Raw genomic sequence first — 15,214 nt, 5'->3', positions numbered from 1 at the left:
AGTGTATTAAGTACTGGTAGAGAGCCAGTTGTCTGAATATTTCCAATGTTGTGGCTAATGCATGGGAAAGAGTGAACACCTGTATGTCAGTAGAGATCAGGTGCATGCTTTTCTCTTTTGTTAGTTTCCAGTTTTCCAAGCAAACATGTGCAGGTCTTTCTGTTGGGTGAGATTAGTTGCATTTACTTTCCTCTTCATTGCTCACGAGAACATTGGCGATCGAAAAATAGATACATCATAAACGTTCTCACAAAGCATGATGTATAAATATGTTTAAAAATGCCCAAATTCCCTCACTAAAGAAATTATCCAACTGGTTTGCTTATGTTGTGCACTAGATGTCTGAGCTTCACCAGGAAGTACTGCGTTCAAGCTATGTGGAGTTGAAGTGTAGTTTGGACGTAGAAGAGGGCATTCTGGACCGTCTCTATGCAGAGAGCATCATCACCCAGCGCTTCTGCAAGAAACTCCGTGCTATGGATGATCGTGAAGATCAGGTAATGCTTGCATTGGTGTGTAATTACTACCTATGGTGTATTCATTAAGCTACTACTTGGTCCGCTAAGTTAAAATTGGCGCTTATCTTCGCACTTGATTTTTCGGTGTTCTGCCTGTGTCATGCGGCATGGAACCACTGATTCACCATCCGAACATAACTATTGACCATTGCATCCGACGACATGGCAGCACAAACCATCACAGAAGTTGCGATCGGTTCGTTTGAGTCTTTTTGACGGAGCTGCCACTGACGAACACTTCCGTCAGGGCAAGAAAACACTGCAACCTCCGCTCGAGTCCGTAAAATAGGTCCGGATGTTCGCATTTCAGAGCGATGGAGAATACAGTTTCTCTCTACTTCCAGCTGTCTGGTGACACGGGGTGTTTACCCCGGGGAGGTATATAAAAGCTGAAAAAGCGCTTCGCGAGCTTGAATTTCAGTGCTTGCACAGTTCATCGCCTAGTGAAGTTATCACCAGCAAATCGCTGACGAAGAAGCTGCAGCTCATGTCGACATCTCCAGAAAGTGAGACCAATCCGGCGGACACACTTTGAAGCTCACAGAAGACCGGGCAAAGGACCTAACCAAAATAAACACCAAGTCCTGAGGGAAACTCTCGTGCAAAGGACTTTCAGGAAACTAGCCGAACAGCCTGGTGAACGGCGTTAGGACTTTTTTTTTTCCATGGTATAAAGATGAGTCAGGATATCCGAATACATCACCGATATCAAGGCACCTATGATCAGGGGATGGCCCACGCCTGGTAAAAAAAACAAAAACAAAAAAAAATAATGAGAAGTTGCGTACAAATCGTGTACAAACTAAACAGACTATGGATTCGAACATAACAGAGTGGAAAACCGGAATCCGAGAAAACGATAACATGCAAAATCATGAAAAAGTGGGGGGGGGGGGTACTGAAGCAGAACAGTAGCCAAACACACCACGGATAGTTACCGAAAGCACTCTGCAGCAGCAAGGACCACAGAAGCATCAGAGTCAATGACTCTCTGGCGGGCATCTTGAGACCGTGGCCTGCGGTGACCACGGAGGCTGGCATTGGAGGCACGAACAAGAGAAAAGGAAACCCTTGACCTAATAAAGGCAAGAAGTGAGGAGAAGGGCTCCTTTCTCTTGTCGGCGAGCATAGAGGCGACACGCTTGAAAAAAGCGGAGGCGGACTTGCCGTAGCCGCCGGAAGCGCTGAACACAATGGGAGAAAAAGACGCGTGTTCAACTTCCCGGACGCGTTCTTCGTACGCGCGCCTTTTCTCGGCCTCATGCTTCCGGTAGGTGGCTGTGATGGACTGTTGGCGGTTGGAGCGGGCGTGCGGGTTGAATACCCGGATGTCCAGTAGTGCCCGTTCGAAACGTCCACCCCAGACACCCGATGCGGCCACATCCAGGCGGGCACCGTCCTCGGAGATGGCGGAGCGGTGACGGAAGGTCTCACCGGTTAGCGGCTGGAGATGTGGCTCGACCTGGACATCATGGGCCACTTCACGCAGGAGAGATGCGGTGAGATCCCGAAGGTCATTATGCCGCATGGCGGGGTAGCCACCAGTTGGGCAAGACAGCGCGTGTTCCGGTGAAAACGCTTTGCCGCACACACATTCTGTTGGCAGGCCTGGAGGGGTCCAACCATACCGTAGGCAGAGAGCGTCCCAGAACGCCTGCTTGTGTAGGTTGAAACCATACTGACGAAGGGGCCGACAGGTCAACCAGCTGGAGGCGCCCTTTTCAGCAGCAAGATTCAGGGTGCGCTCTGTGGTGCTGGTGGAGGTGGCAATGACCGAGGCAACCGCTTCCTTCGCCAGGCGCCGGGACTGGAAAACAATCTCTGCCTTCGCTGTGATGGTGGCAGCTGGGACGCCTTCTGCTGACTGATCTTGCTGGAGGATCTTCTGCACGAGAGACTTGGTAATATGCATAGAGTCCTGGAACTGGGAGGCAAGGGAGGATGGGTTGACGATCCCCAGCCCTCCGTCCCTGCACGGTAGGGCCAGCATGGCACGCTCGATGTCTCCTGGCGGGACGCGGTTGATGATGGCAGGGATGAATTTGGTACGGATTCTTTCCTCCAAGGGTGCGAGCTGGTCGGCCGTATTTGGCACTGTCCGGGCGACAAAGGACCACTGATGGCGAACTCCCTGGCCGAAGGCAGCAAATGCCGCTTGTGGTTGGGTGCGGGCGAACTCAGCCAGAACATCCACTTCGCGACACCACTCATCCACCTTGCCTGACACATATGCCGAACAGAATGTTGGTGATCCGAGGACGGCACCTAGGTGGCGACACCCATCCGACCGGATGTCTATGCTGGAGTCCTGGAAGATTTCCCTGGCTCGATCTAAGCACTCGGGCTTCACCAAAAGTATCGACTTTTTGGCGTTGATGTAGTATCCATAGGATGGACCTTCTTCTTCCAGGATGGACCACCACTTATGAAGCCTGGTGAGAGTGCTTGCTGCTGTGGAATCATCTGCGAACCACGCTTGTACGGCTTTGCTAGAGGCAGCACGACGGATGAGAGGCATGGTGCCCAACGCATACATTGCCATTGCGAGCGGATCGCCTTGTGTAGTTCCTTCACAGGAGAGAATGGTCTCGCCACCGACGAACAGCCGGGATGGGGACCGGTACGTATTGACGATGGTGGTGGAGAATTCTGGGCACAGATGCTGGATGTTGCGAATGCATACGTTGCGGTTGATACGATTGAACGCATTTGATGCATCGGCTAGGAGCACGGCCTCAGTGTCGTCTTGCGCGAATGCGGATCGCATAGCGTGGATGGCTGCTTCGATGCCGCTCTGTTGACCTGCGCACAGTTGGAGGCACCCTGTGGCTTGCTGAATTGCTGGGCCTACTACCATCAATATGGCCTTGCCGATAACACGTCGGACGACCTCACCAATTCCGATGGGCCGAACTCCGGGTTGCTTGTCTAATGGGATCAGCCTGCAGGCGGTATAGGCCTCAAGGGAGGAAGGGTCGATGGCAGTGGTCGCTATGCGACGGGCACACAGGGCGAGCGCATCGCAGAGAGCATCAGAGGCACTATGGAAGGACGAACAGATTCTTCGCCAGCCATTGGCGTCCATGCCTGAGGGTACGGCGTTAGGACTAAGGTGCAGTTCGCACAGGTGCTACATCAAGCGGAAGCTATCACTGCGCTGCATGTCCAAGCACCAGCGGCTCGCGTGGGTGCTCATCAGCAAGTACGACAAGCGCAATAGGCGATTTGAAAAATGGACACTGGTATGGCGTTGCATTTTTGTCTCAAACAAAGTCGCATTATTGCGACGAACGGGGATAACACTTACAGCCAACATGCGGGCAGTCTCACTCAGCTTCTGATCGGCAAGGTGACAGGCACGTACTGCCTCTGAGTGATTCGAGACGAGGAGAAGTGGAACAAGCTATGAAACCTGCAGCATCTGTCCAGATCAAACGTTTTGAGCTCTTCCTCCAGCGACGATAGTGGCGAGGAGGATGTGTAACTTGATTGAATTTTCGGCTGAGTTGCTTACTGACATGTCAATAGTCATGTACATAGTGATTTGTGATCGTGGCACGCTTCTAATATACGGATTTCCTTCCTGAGACAAGTGTGAAGATAAGCGCCAAGGACCAAGTAGTAGCCAACTTGTCACACAGCATTTCTCTTTCATATGAAGAAGAAACATTTGCAGGGACACTGGAAATCGGAACCAGCACTACCGTCTCAATATCGATACCTTTTTATTGAGCACCTATTGATTGTACTTCGAAGTATACTTGCAGAAGTGGGGAATGTAAGAATTCTTTTGCATGTCAAGCTTTCATACTTGATAATTCGTGCAAAAAGTGACCAACTGCAGCAGACTAAACGCAAGCATGATATTTTGCATGTACAGTTGAACATCGATTATCCGCACATCGACTATCCGACCATTCGATTATCCGTAACAGTTTTTTTGGGCGCACGTGCCGTAGAGTACGCACTGTGCATGTAGTGAGCCATTCAAAAAATACGAAAATTTTGAAAAGTAAAAAGGTCGTGCGGCTAGTAATAACCACTGAAAGTGTGTGAGTGGCAGTTTTTTCTTATCCGGAACATTTGCCTTATCTGAACACCGCCTGACAGTTGTCTGCCCAGAGGTGGTCGGATAATCGATGTTCAACTGTACACTCAAACTTCCCTTGCCTGGCCTGTGCGGGTGACCTCACCCGTAACAGCCAACTGCTGGTACTATAAGTCAACAAATATTCGGCGTATATATATTTTCAGCTATTTTCGGCCTGGGCATATTTGGCCGGAAAATTGTTGCAGCCGAAATTTTGTGGTGCAAGGTTGAGTGTGACAGTGCGTACAGTCAGCAGCTATGCAGGCCGAAAATTTGATGTGGCCGAAATGTGTTTTAGCCCTGGGAGGCCGGAATTTCAATGGGCTGAAAATTTGTAGACTTACAGTATCTCAGAATAGTCCTGAGCATCAATCAAATCATGTTCTGTTTATCAACCCTGTTATAGACTGCATTTACATGCCGTCGCTGCATGCTTCTCTCTCGCTGCTTCTTCGTACGACATTATCTCCATTCGCGCATGTCTACGGTATTCTCTCATCATGGCTGCTGGCCCTTACCTGGTTGCTCTGGGCATGCTCGGGCCATTCTCTTGTTTACCTTCGTAATGATAACTACCAACCATAATTACTCCTCGTGTTGCTTGTGACTGTCGTGTGCCACAAGCATGCAGTAACTAAGTGTAAGTTACAACAAACCCGTTGACAACAGTCTCCAATTTCAAAGCTGCAAGGAGTGTAGTTACCGGTACATAGAGTTTATCAGATGACCCAGAGATAGTCAGGTTATTGTTCTCATCAACCACGTCACCACATGTGCGCTTTTCGGCCGACCTTGACTCGTTGCCACAGCACACCATCAGCAACATAATCTGTAGAAGGGCGAGTGCTGCTGCTGCTTACCCTTCTTGACTGTCAGGTTTGTGGAACAATCTGGAGAAGGGAATATAGGATAATTAAAGTTTGAGTATACGAATGGCCAGGTCCAATTTTGTACAGAAATGCACATATACAGTCAACTTCGCTTATAACGACACTCGGCGGGGCATCAGAAAAGTGTCCTTATTCGCGAAGTGTCGTTATACCCGAAGTCTCATTATATGTATTACGGTTAGATGGGACTTTGCTCTGGGCATTGAAATTCTGTCGTTATTCGCGAATTGTCGTTATATCTGCAGGCGTTATTAGCGAAGTTGACTGTAGAGCACTTGTTTTGTGCTTGCTTTTTCTTCAGAAAGCATAAACAGGCTGCAGTGAACAGGATCACGGCTTCCTGGCAAAATAAGGTTCTGGAGAATGAAATCATATGCAATTTTTGTGTTGATGAACTATTTTGTTACTGCTCTCACTTGTGCTCAGCAGTCAAATTAGTATGTCCACACGAAGAATGAAATTTCTAGTGAACAGCATTTAGCCTGGAAGATGTGTTTTTGTTGACAATGGCCTATCATCGCCAAGTTGTGTACAGCTGGTCAAGTATGTAGTTGGACAGGCGGCTACTGAGTGAAAGCTAGACTAGGCAAGGAGGTTACACACTTATCATATTTATTCAGATGAGAAAGTGATGGATTGTATGCAGATGGATAGAATTACATGTTGTCCTTGCATCTCTTTTTATTGAAATGTTGTGTCTCAGGCATCTGTCTTTTTGGAAGCACTGCCGGGCTGTGGCAAGCAGGCGTTCCGTCAGTTTGTGTCTGCTCTGAAAGAAAGTGAGAAGCTGGCCCACCAGGAGCTTGCTGATCTCCTCCAGTTGAAGCTACTGGAGATATCCTCTGTAAGCATACTGTTGTTCAGTTTTAAACTTGTGCACCGATGAGGCCAGACTCGTGGGTATGTGTATGTGTGTGTGTGTGTGTGGGGGGGTATACAGAGCAAGCGGCTAAGTACATGTATGATTTGTGGACATGTTGAATAGGCTCTTGTCATTCATTATGTTCTCATAGTCTCTCTCTCCCCCAGGGGCGTAGGAAGCAGATTTCCAATGGTCCGGCGGAATTTTAGCTCGTGCAGGTCGCGATTTAAAAAAAAATATATTTAACTCGGCCCAGTATGACTACTACAGTCTAGTAGGTATTGGTTGTAGCGTGCGTGTTTTGAAAAACGATTTCTATTCCTATTTCGGATATTTCTTATACACGATAAATCAAGTGTGATTGGAAAGGCTTCCTGTCTGAAGCCTTTCCATACTGGTACTCGATGTTCCAGTTTTGTGACACGAGAATGGCACGAGAATTAGTGTACCGCTGAGTGTACCGCTATACACGTGGTCGACACGTTGTCGACACTTTGTTGTTACTTTGTTGACACGTGACCCCGTCAGCGGTCTGCTTTGTGCCAATGATTATGTGCAATGCAGAAGTCGACGAAGACGAACGAGGAGGCCCCTTTCGGTACCCCTGACGGGAAGGAGAACTGCAGAAGTCGACGAAGTGGAACGAGGAGGCCCCTTTCCGTACCCCGTACCGCAAAGTGCCATTGATGAATGTCTTCTGCACCTGGAACGCCCCGGAAACGCTGTCGCGTAGGCGGACTGAATGCGCAGGGCAAAAAGAATTGCTGCAAAGACGTCCGCTTTAGGCCTTTGGAGACATCGTGGGAACTCCTTCCGGCACCCCCGTACCGCAAAGTGCCATTGATGATCGATGAATGTCTTTTGCAAGTGGAACGACCCCGTAAACGCTCGGCGGGCTGAATGCGTAGGACAAAATATATTGCTGCAGAGAAGTCCGTTCTAGGCCTTTGGAGACATGGTGCGAACTCCTTCCGGTACCCCGTACCGCAAAGTGCCATTGATGAATGTCTTCTGCAACTGGAACGGCCCCGTAAACGCTGTCCCGTCCGCCGACGAAAAATATTGCTGCAAAGACGTCCGCTCTAGGCCTTTGGAGGCATCGTACCCCGTCCCGAAAAGTGCCATTGAGAAATTAATGAGAATGCACTGACCTGACGCTGTGACGGGGAGGAGAACGGCAGAAGCGGACACAGACGAACGAGGAGGAATCAGGACGAGCGAGCAATGGCAGGACTGTAAGTAATAGCTCAATTAGAAATGAGAACTTGACATTCATGGCACTTGCCACTGCATATTTCTTGTCCACTCACAATGTCTTTCCTCTGCCCCTGTCTGCCCACGGCCCTGTTGCTGCACTGGCCCGATGAATCGAATGTCTCCTACAACTGGAACGGGCCCGTAAACTCTGTCGCGTCGGCGGACTGTATGCACAGGACGAAAAACATTGCTGCGAAGACGTCCCCTATAGGCGACGGTAAGGCATCCCTTGATATGTTGCCAGTGTGTGCCATGATATCGCACGATGGTGAATGAGGAATGATGAAGGGTAGACCTACGGTGGGACGGTGTACCTGTTATCTTCCAACACGTTATCAGGTCGACAGCGCATTGTACTCACTCTATTCTTGTAGTTCGTTACGTTTAAGGTGTGTGTGTATATCTTGCCAATAGTTAATGGTGTACAGTCGCACGCTACAGACGCCATGTTCATTTCCAGGGTTTGCAAACTGTACGTGAAGAAAGACAGCATGCCGCCATCTTGCGTTCTCAATGACTTGCACCTTCACCCTGTACCCCAGTGCTTGTCGCGACTAAATTCATTCGAAAAATTACTCATTCAAAAAGTGGAACCCTTCCAGACATGTTACAAGCTAGACACAAAGCATGGCAGTCGACCGCATTCAAAGCGAGTGAGGTGCCACGAACAAAATACTCCACCTTCCATTGCTAATTGACGACAACCCGCATCTCATGCATGACTTGTGTGCTGACAATACAAACATCATAGTGAACTGTGTACCAACCAGTGCGAAGATTGTCTGGAAGCACCTTGTCTAAAAATCTTGCGAAGATTGTCTGGAAGCACCTTGTCAGGCCGAAGGTTGTCGTCGCAGCCTTGCAGTGGTTATCTGAGGAGGCGAGACGAAAGACTCATGAATTGCTTGCACATTTGTACCAGTTGTACCGGCTACGCGAGTGCCATGGTGACAAACGCAAGTTCTTTTTGAGCTTTGAGACACATGTCAGCAGGGCATTGTTGCATCACTGACCTCTTGCAGTCATTCCGTGAATGATATTTTGCGCAAGTTTGCATCGCACGCAGCATCGCAGATCGTGTCAAATTACGCATCACACTGCAAAATTGCTCCTCTGCATGCAAGTGGATTTCATTGCACTTCTCAGTTTGGGATATGCTCGAATATGATAATTCTCCATGTGAGTGTACTAGCCTGAACATACATGTAGGTGACCCGTTTGTGGTGTCTCATAGCCTACCTCATGACCTTCTGCTTTCTTTCTGCATCACTTGTATCTTGCAGGTATATCATCCTGTGACGACCACATTGAAGTCTGAATTTGAAGTGTGAAGATGCTTCAGCAACCACAGCGTACTTTTCCATTGCTTTCATTGTGCTTCTACTGTGCATGTGTGTAAGTTGTGGGGTATACTTGTGATGACATTGTGTGCTGGCGACACGGTCAGATGTTGTCCATGCGTGTAACGTACACCTGCATGTTATGCATTGAAAAGGATCTGCCACTTACGATCCTGGGACCAGTATCAGGTCAGCTTTGTCCTGTGTGGGCTGTACCAGATTGCTGTGCACTTCTCTATAATCTGTTGGATGTGTGACTTTCTGCAAGTTTCTGTTGTATAGTGGCCACTTCCTTCCTTGTCACTTTGTATGATATTACATTCTGTATTCGCTGCTTCCATGGCGTGGTCTGCAAACTGCAATCCTTGAGCAAATGTCATGTTTGCTGCTATGTTGTGCTTTGCCGTCAGCTTGTCTACACATTGTACAGTCAACTAACGTTACTTCACGTATAACGACACTCGGCGGGGCATCAGAAAAGTGTCCTTATTCGCGAAGTGTCGTTATACCCGAAGTCCCATTATATGATTGTATTACAGTTGGATGGGACTTTGCTCTGGGCATGGAAATTCTGTCGTTATTCGCGAATTGTCGTTATATCTGCAGTCGTTATTATCGAAGTTGACTGTAGTTGAATTATTTTGTTTCACATCTGACTTCCTGAAGTACGGTGGCCACTGCTTTGCATGGCATTATACATGAAGAATTTCCTGTTTGTGTCGTGTGCATGTGCGTATGTGTGCGTGGCCACATGCGTGTGCCGGGTGCACCCGCGTGTTTGTGTATCTGTGTGCGGGGTAGCGAGGTGGGGAGAGCTTCTTTTTTTTCTTTCTTTTTTCTTTACTTGAAAAAGCACATAACCACCAGGAAAGCTGACAAAGAAAAAAGAGTAAGAAAAGACAGATAAAAAGAGAGCTGAGAGAGAGAGAGAGAGAGAGAGAGAGAGAGAGAGAGAGAGAGAGTTGGGGTACGGTTAGGGGAGGACGAGACATTGAATGGTGGTCGCCACAGTCACAGATAGTAGCAGTGCTGGTGAGGCTACAGGCACTCCACTGACCATTAGGTCTCAGTATCGCCATGCCGGTAACGCACCAAGAGACAAAAACGGAAGAAAATCTGAAGCGCAATACATGAATGGTAATTACAATATAGGTAATAGGGAGAGTGGTGACCAAGAGAGGACAGTATAGACCGTTAGTATGGGGTGCTTCAATACACATCCCCAAACCGAGAGGTGCGATCTGGAAAGAACAGTGAGACGATCGACATGATGGGCTTCAAAGCACGTCCCAAGACCATGGCTGGTCTGAAATGTGTTTGTTGACACCTTTTTTAAAAGCTGTGAGTGGAGAGTGATTGGCCAGACGGGGAAAGACGTCCTCGGGGAGGCTGTTCCACAATTCAAGGAAACAGTACGGGAAGGAACGTCGAAGGTAATCGGGACTGGTGCCGGGGGTGGTGTTTAAGAGCTGTTCCCGGTGCTGGCGCTGAGCATAATGCTGCTGGCGGGTTCGAACAGTATCGGCCCGTGGTTTGGGGGGAGGGCGCATGCGTGTCAGACGGGGTGAGCCCTTGCAGTTAACTACCTTGTAGAGATAGGACAGCCCTGCGACCGTCCGTCTGGCCCGCAGACTCTGGAGGACGGTGGTGGGTCCAATCATCTGCATGGCCTTGCGCTGTGCTGTGTCCAACTTCCCAAGGTGGGTCTGGGCAGCACCAAGCCAGGCTAGTGGGGCATACTCAAGTATGGGCCTTACAAAGCCCTTATAGACGGTTAGGCGTCCAGCAGCATCCAGGATGGGGGCTGCCTTCCGCATGAAATGGAGGCTGGTATGTAACAGTTATCAGTGTGTTATTGCAGTCTCATGGCTACTTACAGTACATCGCGCGCGTGCTCATCATGTTCACCTTCGGGGTTGGGGTGGGGAGGGAACGGAAAAAGAACTGAAATTATCCATATAAAAATCGCTCTGTGAGCGGTTCTGAAAAACCTTTACTGGTGCTGCCCCGTCGTAAAGGTAAGAAATTAGAACTGGAGCATTTTCCCCCCAAATGCGAACAGATCCACCTAAATCGCGAATGACGGGACTCGAACGCACCAGTAGCACGAGGTTCCTAGCTGTGGATGCAGATGGGGACGTTGGCCATGGTCGTCGATAATTGTACGTGTACTAGCAATACACTGCCACTGATACAATGTGCAATGTACTGCACTATAGTAGTGGTGGTGTCACCCTATGATAATTGCTGTGATCCTGTGCCCTCCCGACCTCGTGCTACTGGTGCGTTCGGGTCCCGTCATTCGCGATTTAGGTGGATCTGTTCGCATTTGGGGGGAAAATGCTCCAGTTCTAATTTCTTACCTTTACGACGGGGCAGCACCAGTAAAGGTTTTTCAGAACCGCTCACAGAGCGATTTTTATATGGATATGTATCATATGCATGTACGCAGGGTCAGGAAGATCATCGTACATGCAACGTAGTGCTACTGTGCATGCGGCTGGTCAAAGTCCCATACTGCTTACCATGTGGCTATGCAACCTGATATGATATGAGTTCCATGAGCACAACAGTTGAACCTGCAGCATTACGACACAACGCGAGTCAGATCAGAACTGCATTTGTAACAGATGGTATTACTACAGGCGATACACTTTGTACTAATCTAAGCCCATTCTTAGGACTAGGGGTGAAAGTTGGCATTGAGATCCCGAGTTCGAGTACTCTGATTTTCTCCGATCGAATATTCGAGTATTTGAGTATTCTTCATCTCCTATAAATTGCACACCAAGGGCCTTAAAATCACATGATACAACCCTGCTTGAACCGAGTGGCTGCCATTTTTCTCTGGTATATTGGTTGCTGGGTCATTTGGGCTCTCTCTACTCGTGAACAAACGTTCACCACACAGTCTGCACATCAATATCTGCTGACTATTGCTCTGAAACTGCAGATTTCTGTGGTAAATGCATGTACCACGTATGAACGAGTACTCTGATTTATTCCGAGCACGATTATTTCAGAAAAAAACGAGCGAGTACTCGAGTATTCGGTAGGGGTGAAACGATCAGTTCGAATATTCGAGTATTCGTTCGAAAATCTCAAACGAGCGAGTATTCGAAATTTTGCACTCGATCGTTTTTTTTTTTTTTTTTTTTTTTTTTAGTACTGGCATTCTATTTTCAAAAACTCCTGTAACTCCTGCTCATCGACTGGTATGCACGCATTATTCGTGCCTTTGAGTCAGTATTTTATGACTTGGACGATGCGATCACCACAGCAAGTAACGTTATTTTGTTTCGAGATAATGAAAGTGCTGGTGAAGATCGTTACTTTACACTCTGTACAAGACGTTGGCGACTTTTGTTCAATGTTCACAGATAATTTCTTCCGAATTAGTCGAGAACTCAAAAATCTAGCGCTTTTGAATTTCGATAAAATACTCGAAATAATCGGATACTCGATCGAATATTATGAATGAGTGATCGGTTGGTCAAAATAGATACTCGTTTCACCCCTAGTATTCGGTATAATTGTTTCACCCCTACTTAGGACCGATATATTCTGCTATGCGATAAAATTTCTTGTAAGAATAAATGTGCACTTGAAACCGATGTTATGATTATGAAAACATGAGAGTTCATTCTTGTATGCAGTATAATCTTTTGCACGACCATGCTATAACCGATACGCACTGTATTCACATTGTCTTGAGGGTTAGGCATGGGGAAGTTGCCATGTAGGGGTGGTGATCCCGCCTTCCGGCACCGGGAATACAGCTCGCTCGACCCTGTGTCTACTGAGTGAAGAGGGCGATTTTACTTGTAAAAGGATTGATATGAACAAATACTGTGGTATCATGGAAGACTTGAGGTTATACTACAGTAGTATACTCCTGAAGTGCATGCAGAAGCAAGTACGTGTATTTGAATTGACAAAATTCCACTTAAACTGTCCGAATTGGGAGAGCTGAAACGCACTTCCACATACAAATTCCCGTGCCGTACTCTTCAGGCACTAGCCGTCCAGCAGTTTCGTGTGGACATTCAGGAACATCAGGTGATTGAGCCTTTCCTGGCGGGTTGTCCTGCGTAAGTAGGACTTGACCCTCCGCAGGGTTGAAAACGAGCTTGCTGCCTTTTTTCTTTTTTTTTTGGCGAAACATTTGTCCGGCGGCCGTCAGACCTGCCGGACCGGTTCCTACACCCCTGCCCCCCCCCCCCCCACACACACACAGACATCCTATGCTCTGCTCTCTGTCCAGTTTGGCAGAGATGCAGCATGGTTGGGCAATGTGATAGTCCAGTATGAAAATGTACGGAGAGTCTCAGAGAACGTTAGAACGAAGTTCGTGATGTACAATATTGTTTGAAGCCGTCAACATGAGGCTTAGTACGTGTATTTTTCCAGGACTCAGTGCATTGATGAATGTCTCTTTGTGTGTGTGCTTTTGTCCCCACCGTGTCTGTGAAGGTAACTTTGCTGGTGGACCCACCATGAGCTGCTATGTACCCACAATGAGCTGTATCAGTGAATGGTGTGTGCAGACGCTACTGAACGGTCGTAATGTTTCTGATCAAGTGTGTTCAGGTATTCCAAGACCTTTTCCAATTGTGATTTTTATTCTGTTTTGAGATTTTGTCTGGCATTCTAACTGATGTAGACATTATTGAATTACACTTTCCTTCATGCTGTATTACCGCTAGAATTAATTGCTCACTGAAATGGTTGAAAATGCAAGTTAGTGTAATGAAATTCACACTCTACTGCACTGCTAGTTTGTATTTGCTATCTATAATGTGTATGCTTTGCTTTGTTGCACGGAAACGTGATCCCTTTTGGGATACGTTTTGAGCTGCTCAGATTTTCTCAAGAGCCTAACTGTTGGTGCCTTGATATATTATGAATTTATGATTCTACAAGTTTATTGATTTTAAAACCTTTTATGCGGTTTCTTTGCGTATGATTCGAATTTGCAAGCGTACAGTATGTTTCATGATTTCAATACTATCGGATATCCTTGATTCACCTTTCCTTTTAGCAGAGCTTATAGTTTTTCTCTCTCTTGAGATTAGCCTTTGTTCTTTCTGCGCTAGCAGTCTGAGTAGCCGAAAAATGTACTCAGCGGCACATTCATGTTTGAAAGTTGCATTGCCTGAGATTATGGAGAGTTACTCGGATTGCAAGAAGTTTGTACTGACGTATACTGTATGTGGGCTTGTACGAGTTGTACAGTATTGCTTGATCTCTATGCTTGACGGCATCACACGGTTATCACGAAACTGAACTATCACAATGTCAGACCGGGAATACCTCATTAGTGCATTGGGAAGATGGCTGACTGTACTTGCTCAATATGATTGTATAAGTTGTTAGTTGGACAATGGCGGGTATTGAGTGGAGTTAGTACAGTGTACATTCTACTTGTACATGTACTGTTGGTCGCTGGGTCTGCCTAGTAACCTACATGAAAACTGCTCTTATTTTCATGTACGTGTATAGTGTACTCAATGCACATTTGAGTCACCGTGTATACATTGGTATGCTGTGCTTGCCGTACGGTGAAATTCTAACCTGGCCTTTCTTGGGCGGCCGACAGTACTCACCTCTTTTGGTTTCCTAAGAGATTTAGTTTTGGGAGGCGTTAGCGAGTATGTACAGCATACCGCCTGTCTCCAAGTATGTATGACTTGTGTAGAGACTGTGGGTTCCAGGTTTTTGTGTGTTTTCAGCCTAATCTGTCCCTGCGGGAATTTGCGGAAAAAACTCTCGAAAACTTGCGCAAGAAATTGCGGCAGATAGTAACAAAAAATGCGACGAAAAGTGCGGAATGATGCAGAACTTGCCAGGAATTCGCGGAATTATTTGCAGAAAATTGCGGATTTGGGCCAAATCACGAAATTTGTTGCATCGTATATCTACTCGGGAGTCGTACTGTGCAAATAACCTACAGGATCATGGAAAAAACTGCGTGAAAAGTGCATAAAAATGGGAGATATAGTGCAGAAAACAAAAAACGTGGGAAATCGCGAATTTTGCTGAAAATCGCGGGTTTGGGCCAAAATCGCGAAATTTGTTGCATCCGTGGAATCGCGATTTCCTGGAGGGACAGGCTAATGAAGGGTCAGTCCCGAAAATTTGGTGGAATGTTTTTTCGCAGTGAAGAGACCGTTGTTGGGGTTGGAGAAGAGAATCATACTGTATGTTTCAGTGGTTGCCTTGGAGGTTAGGGAAAATTAATTAAAAAATCATTTGGG

At 47.3% G+C, this 15,214-nt stretch overlaps 1 protein-coding gene across 1 annotated transcript in view; it reads left to right on the top strand.

Moving 5' to 3' along the window:
- The window catches only part of LOC135818080 (heat shock 70 kDa protein 4-like), a 30,481-nt gene extending 16,344 nt beyond the window's left edge, over positions 1–14,137 (top strand). Inside the window, exons 17-21 of the mRNA XM_065331403.1 lie at positions 339–497; positions 6,202–6,342; positions 6,925–7,834; positions 8,901–9,012; positions 13,431–14,137. Coding sequence (XP_065187475.1) covers positions 339–497; positions 6,202–6,342; positions 6,925–7,047 — 423 coding nt within the window. The 3' untranslated portion in view covers positions 7,048–7,834; positions 8,901–9,012; positions 13,431–14,137. The remainder of the gene's footprint in view (positions 1–338; positions 498–6,201; positions 6,343–6,924; positions 7,835–8,900; positions 9,013–13,430) is intronic.
- The last annotated feature ends 1,077 nt before the right edge of the window (positions 14,138–15,214 follow it).

This window comes from Sycon ciliatum, chromosome 5 (genome assembly GCF_964019385.1).
Source record: "Sycon ciliatum chromosome 5, ocSycCili1.1, whole genome shotgun sequence".
NCBI lineage: Eukaryota > Metazoa > Porifera > Calcarea > Leucosolenida > Sycettidae > Sycon > Sycon ciliatum.
This window is presented reverse-complemented; position numbering and strand designations above follow the sequence as displayed.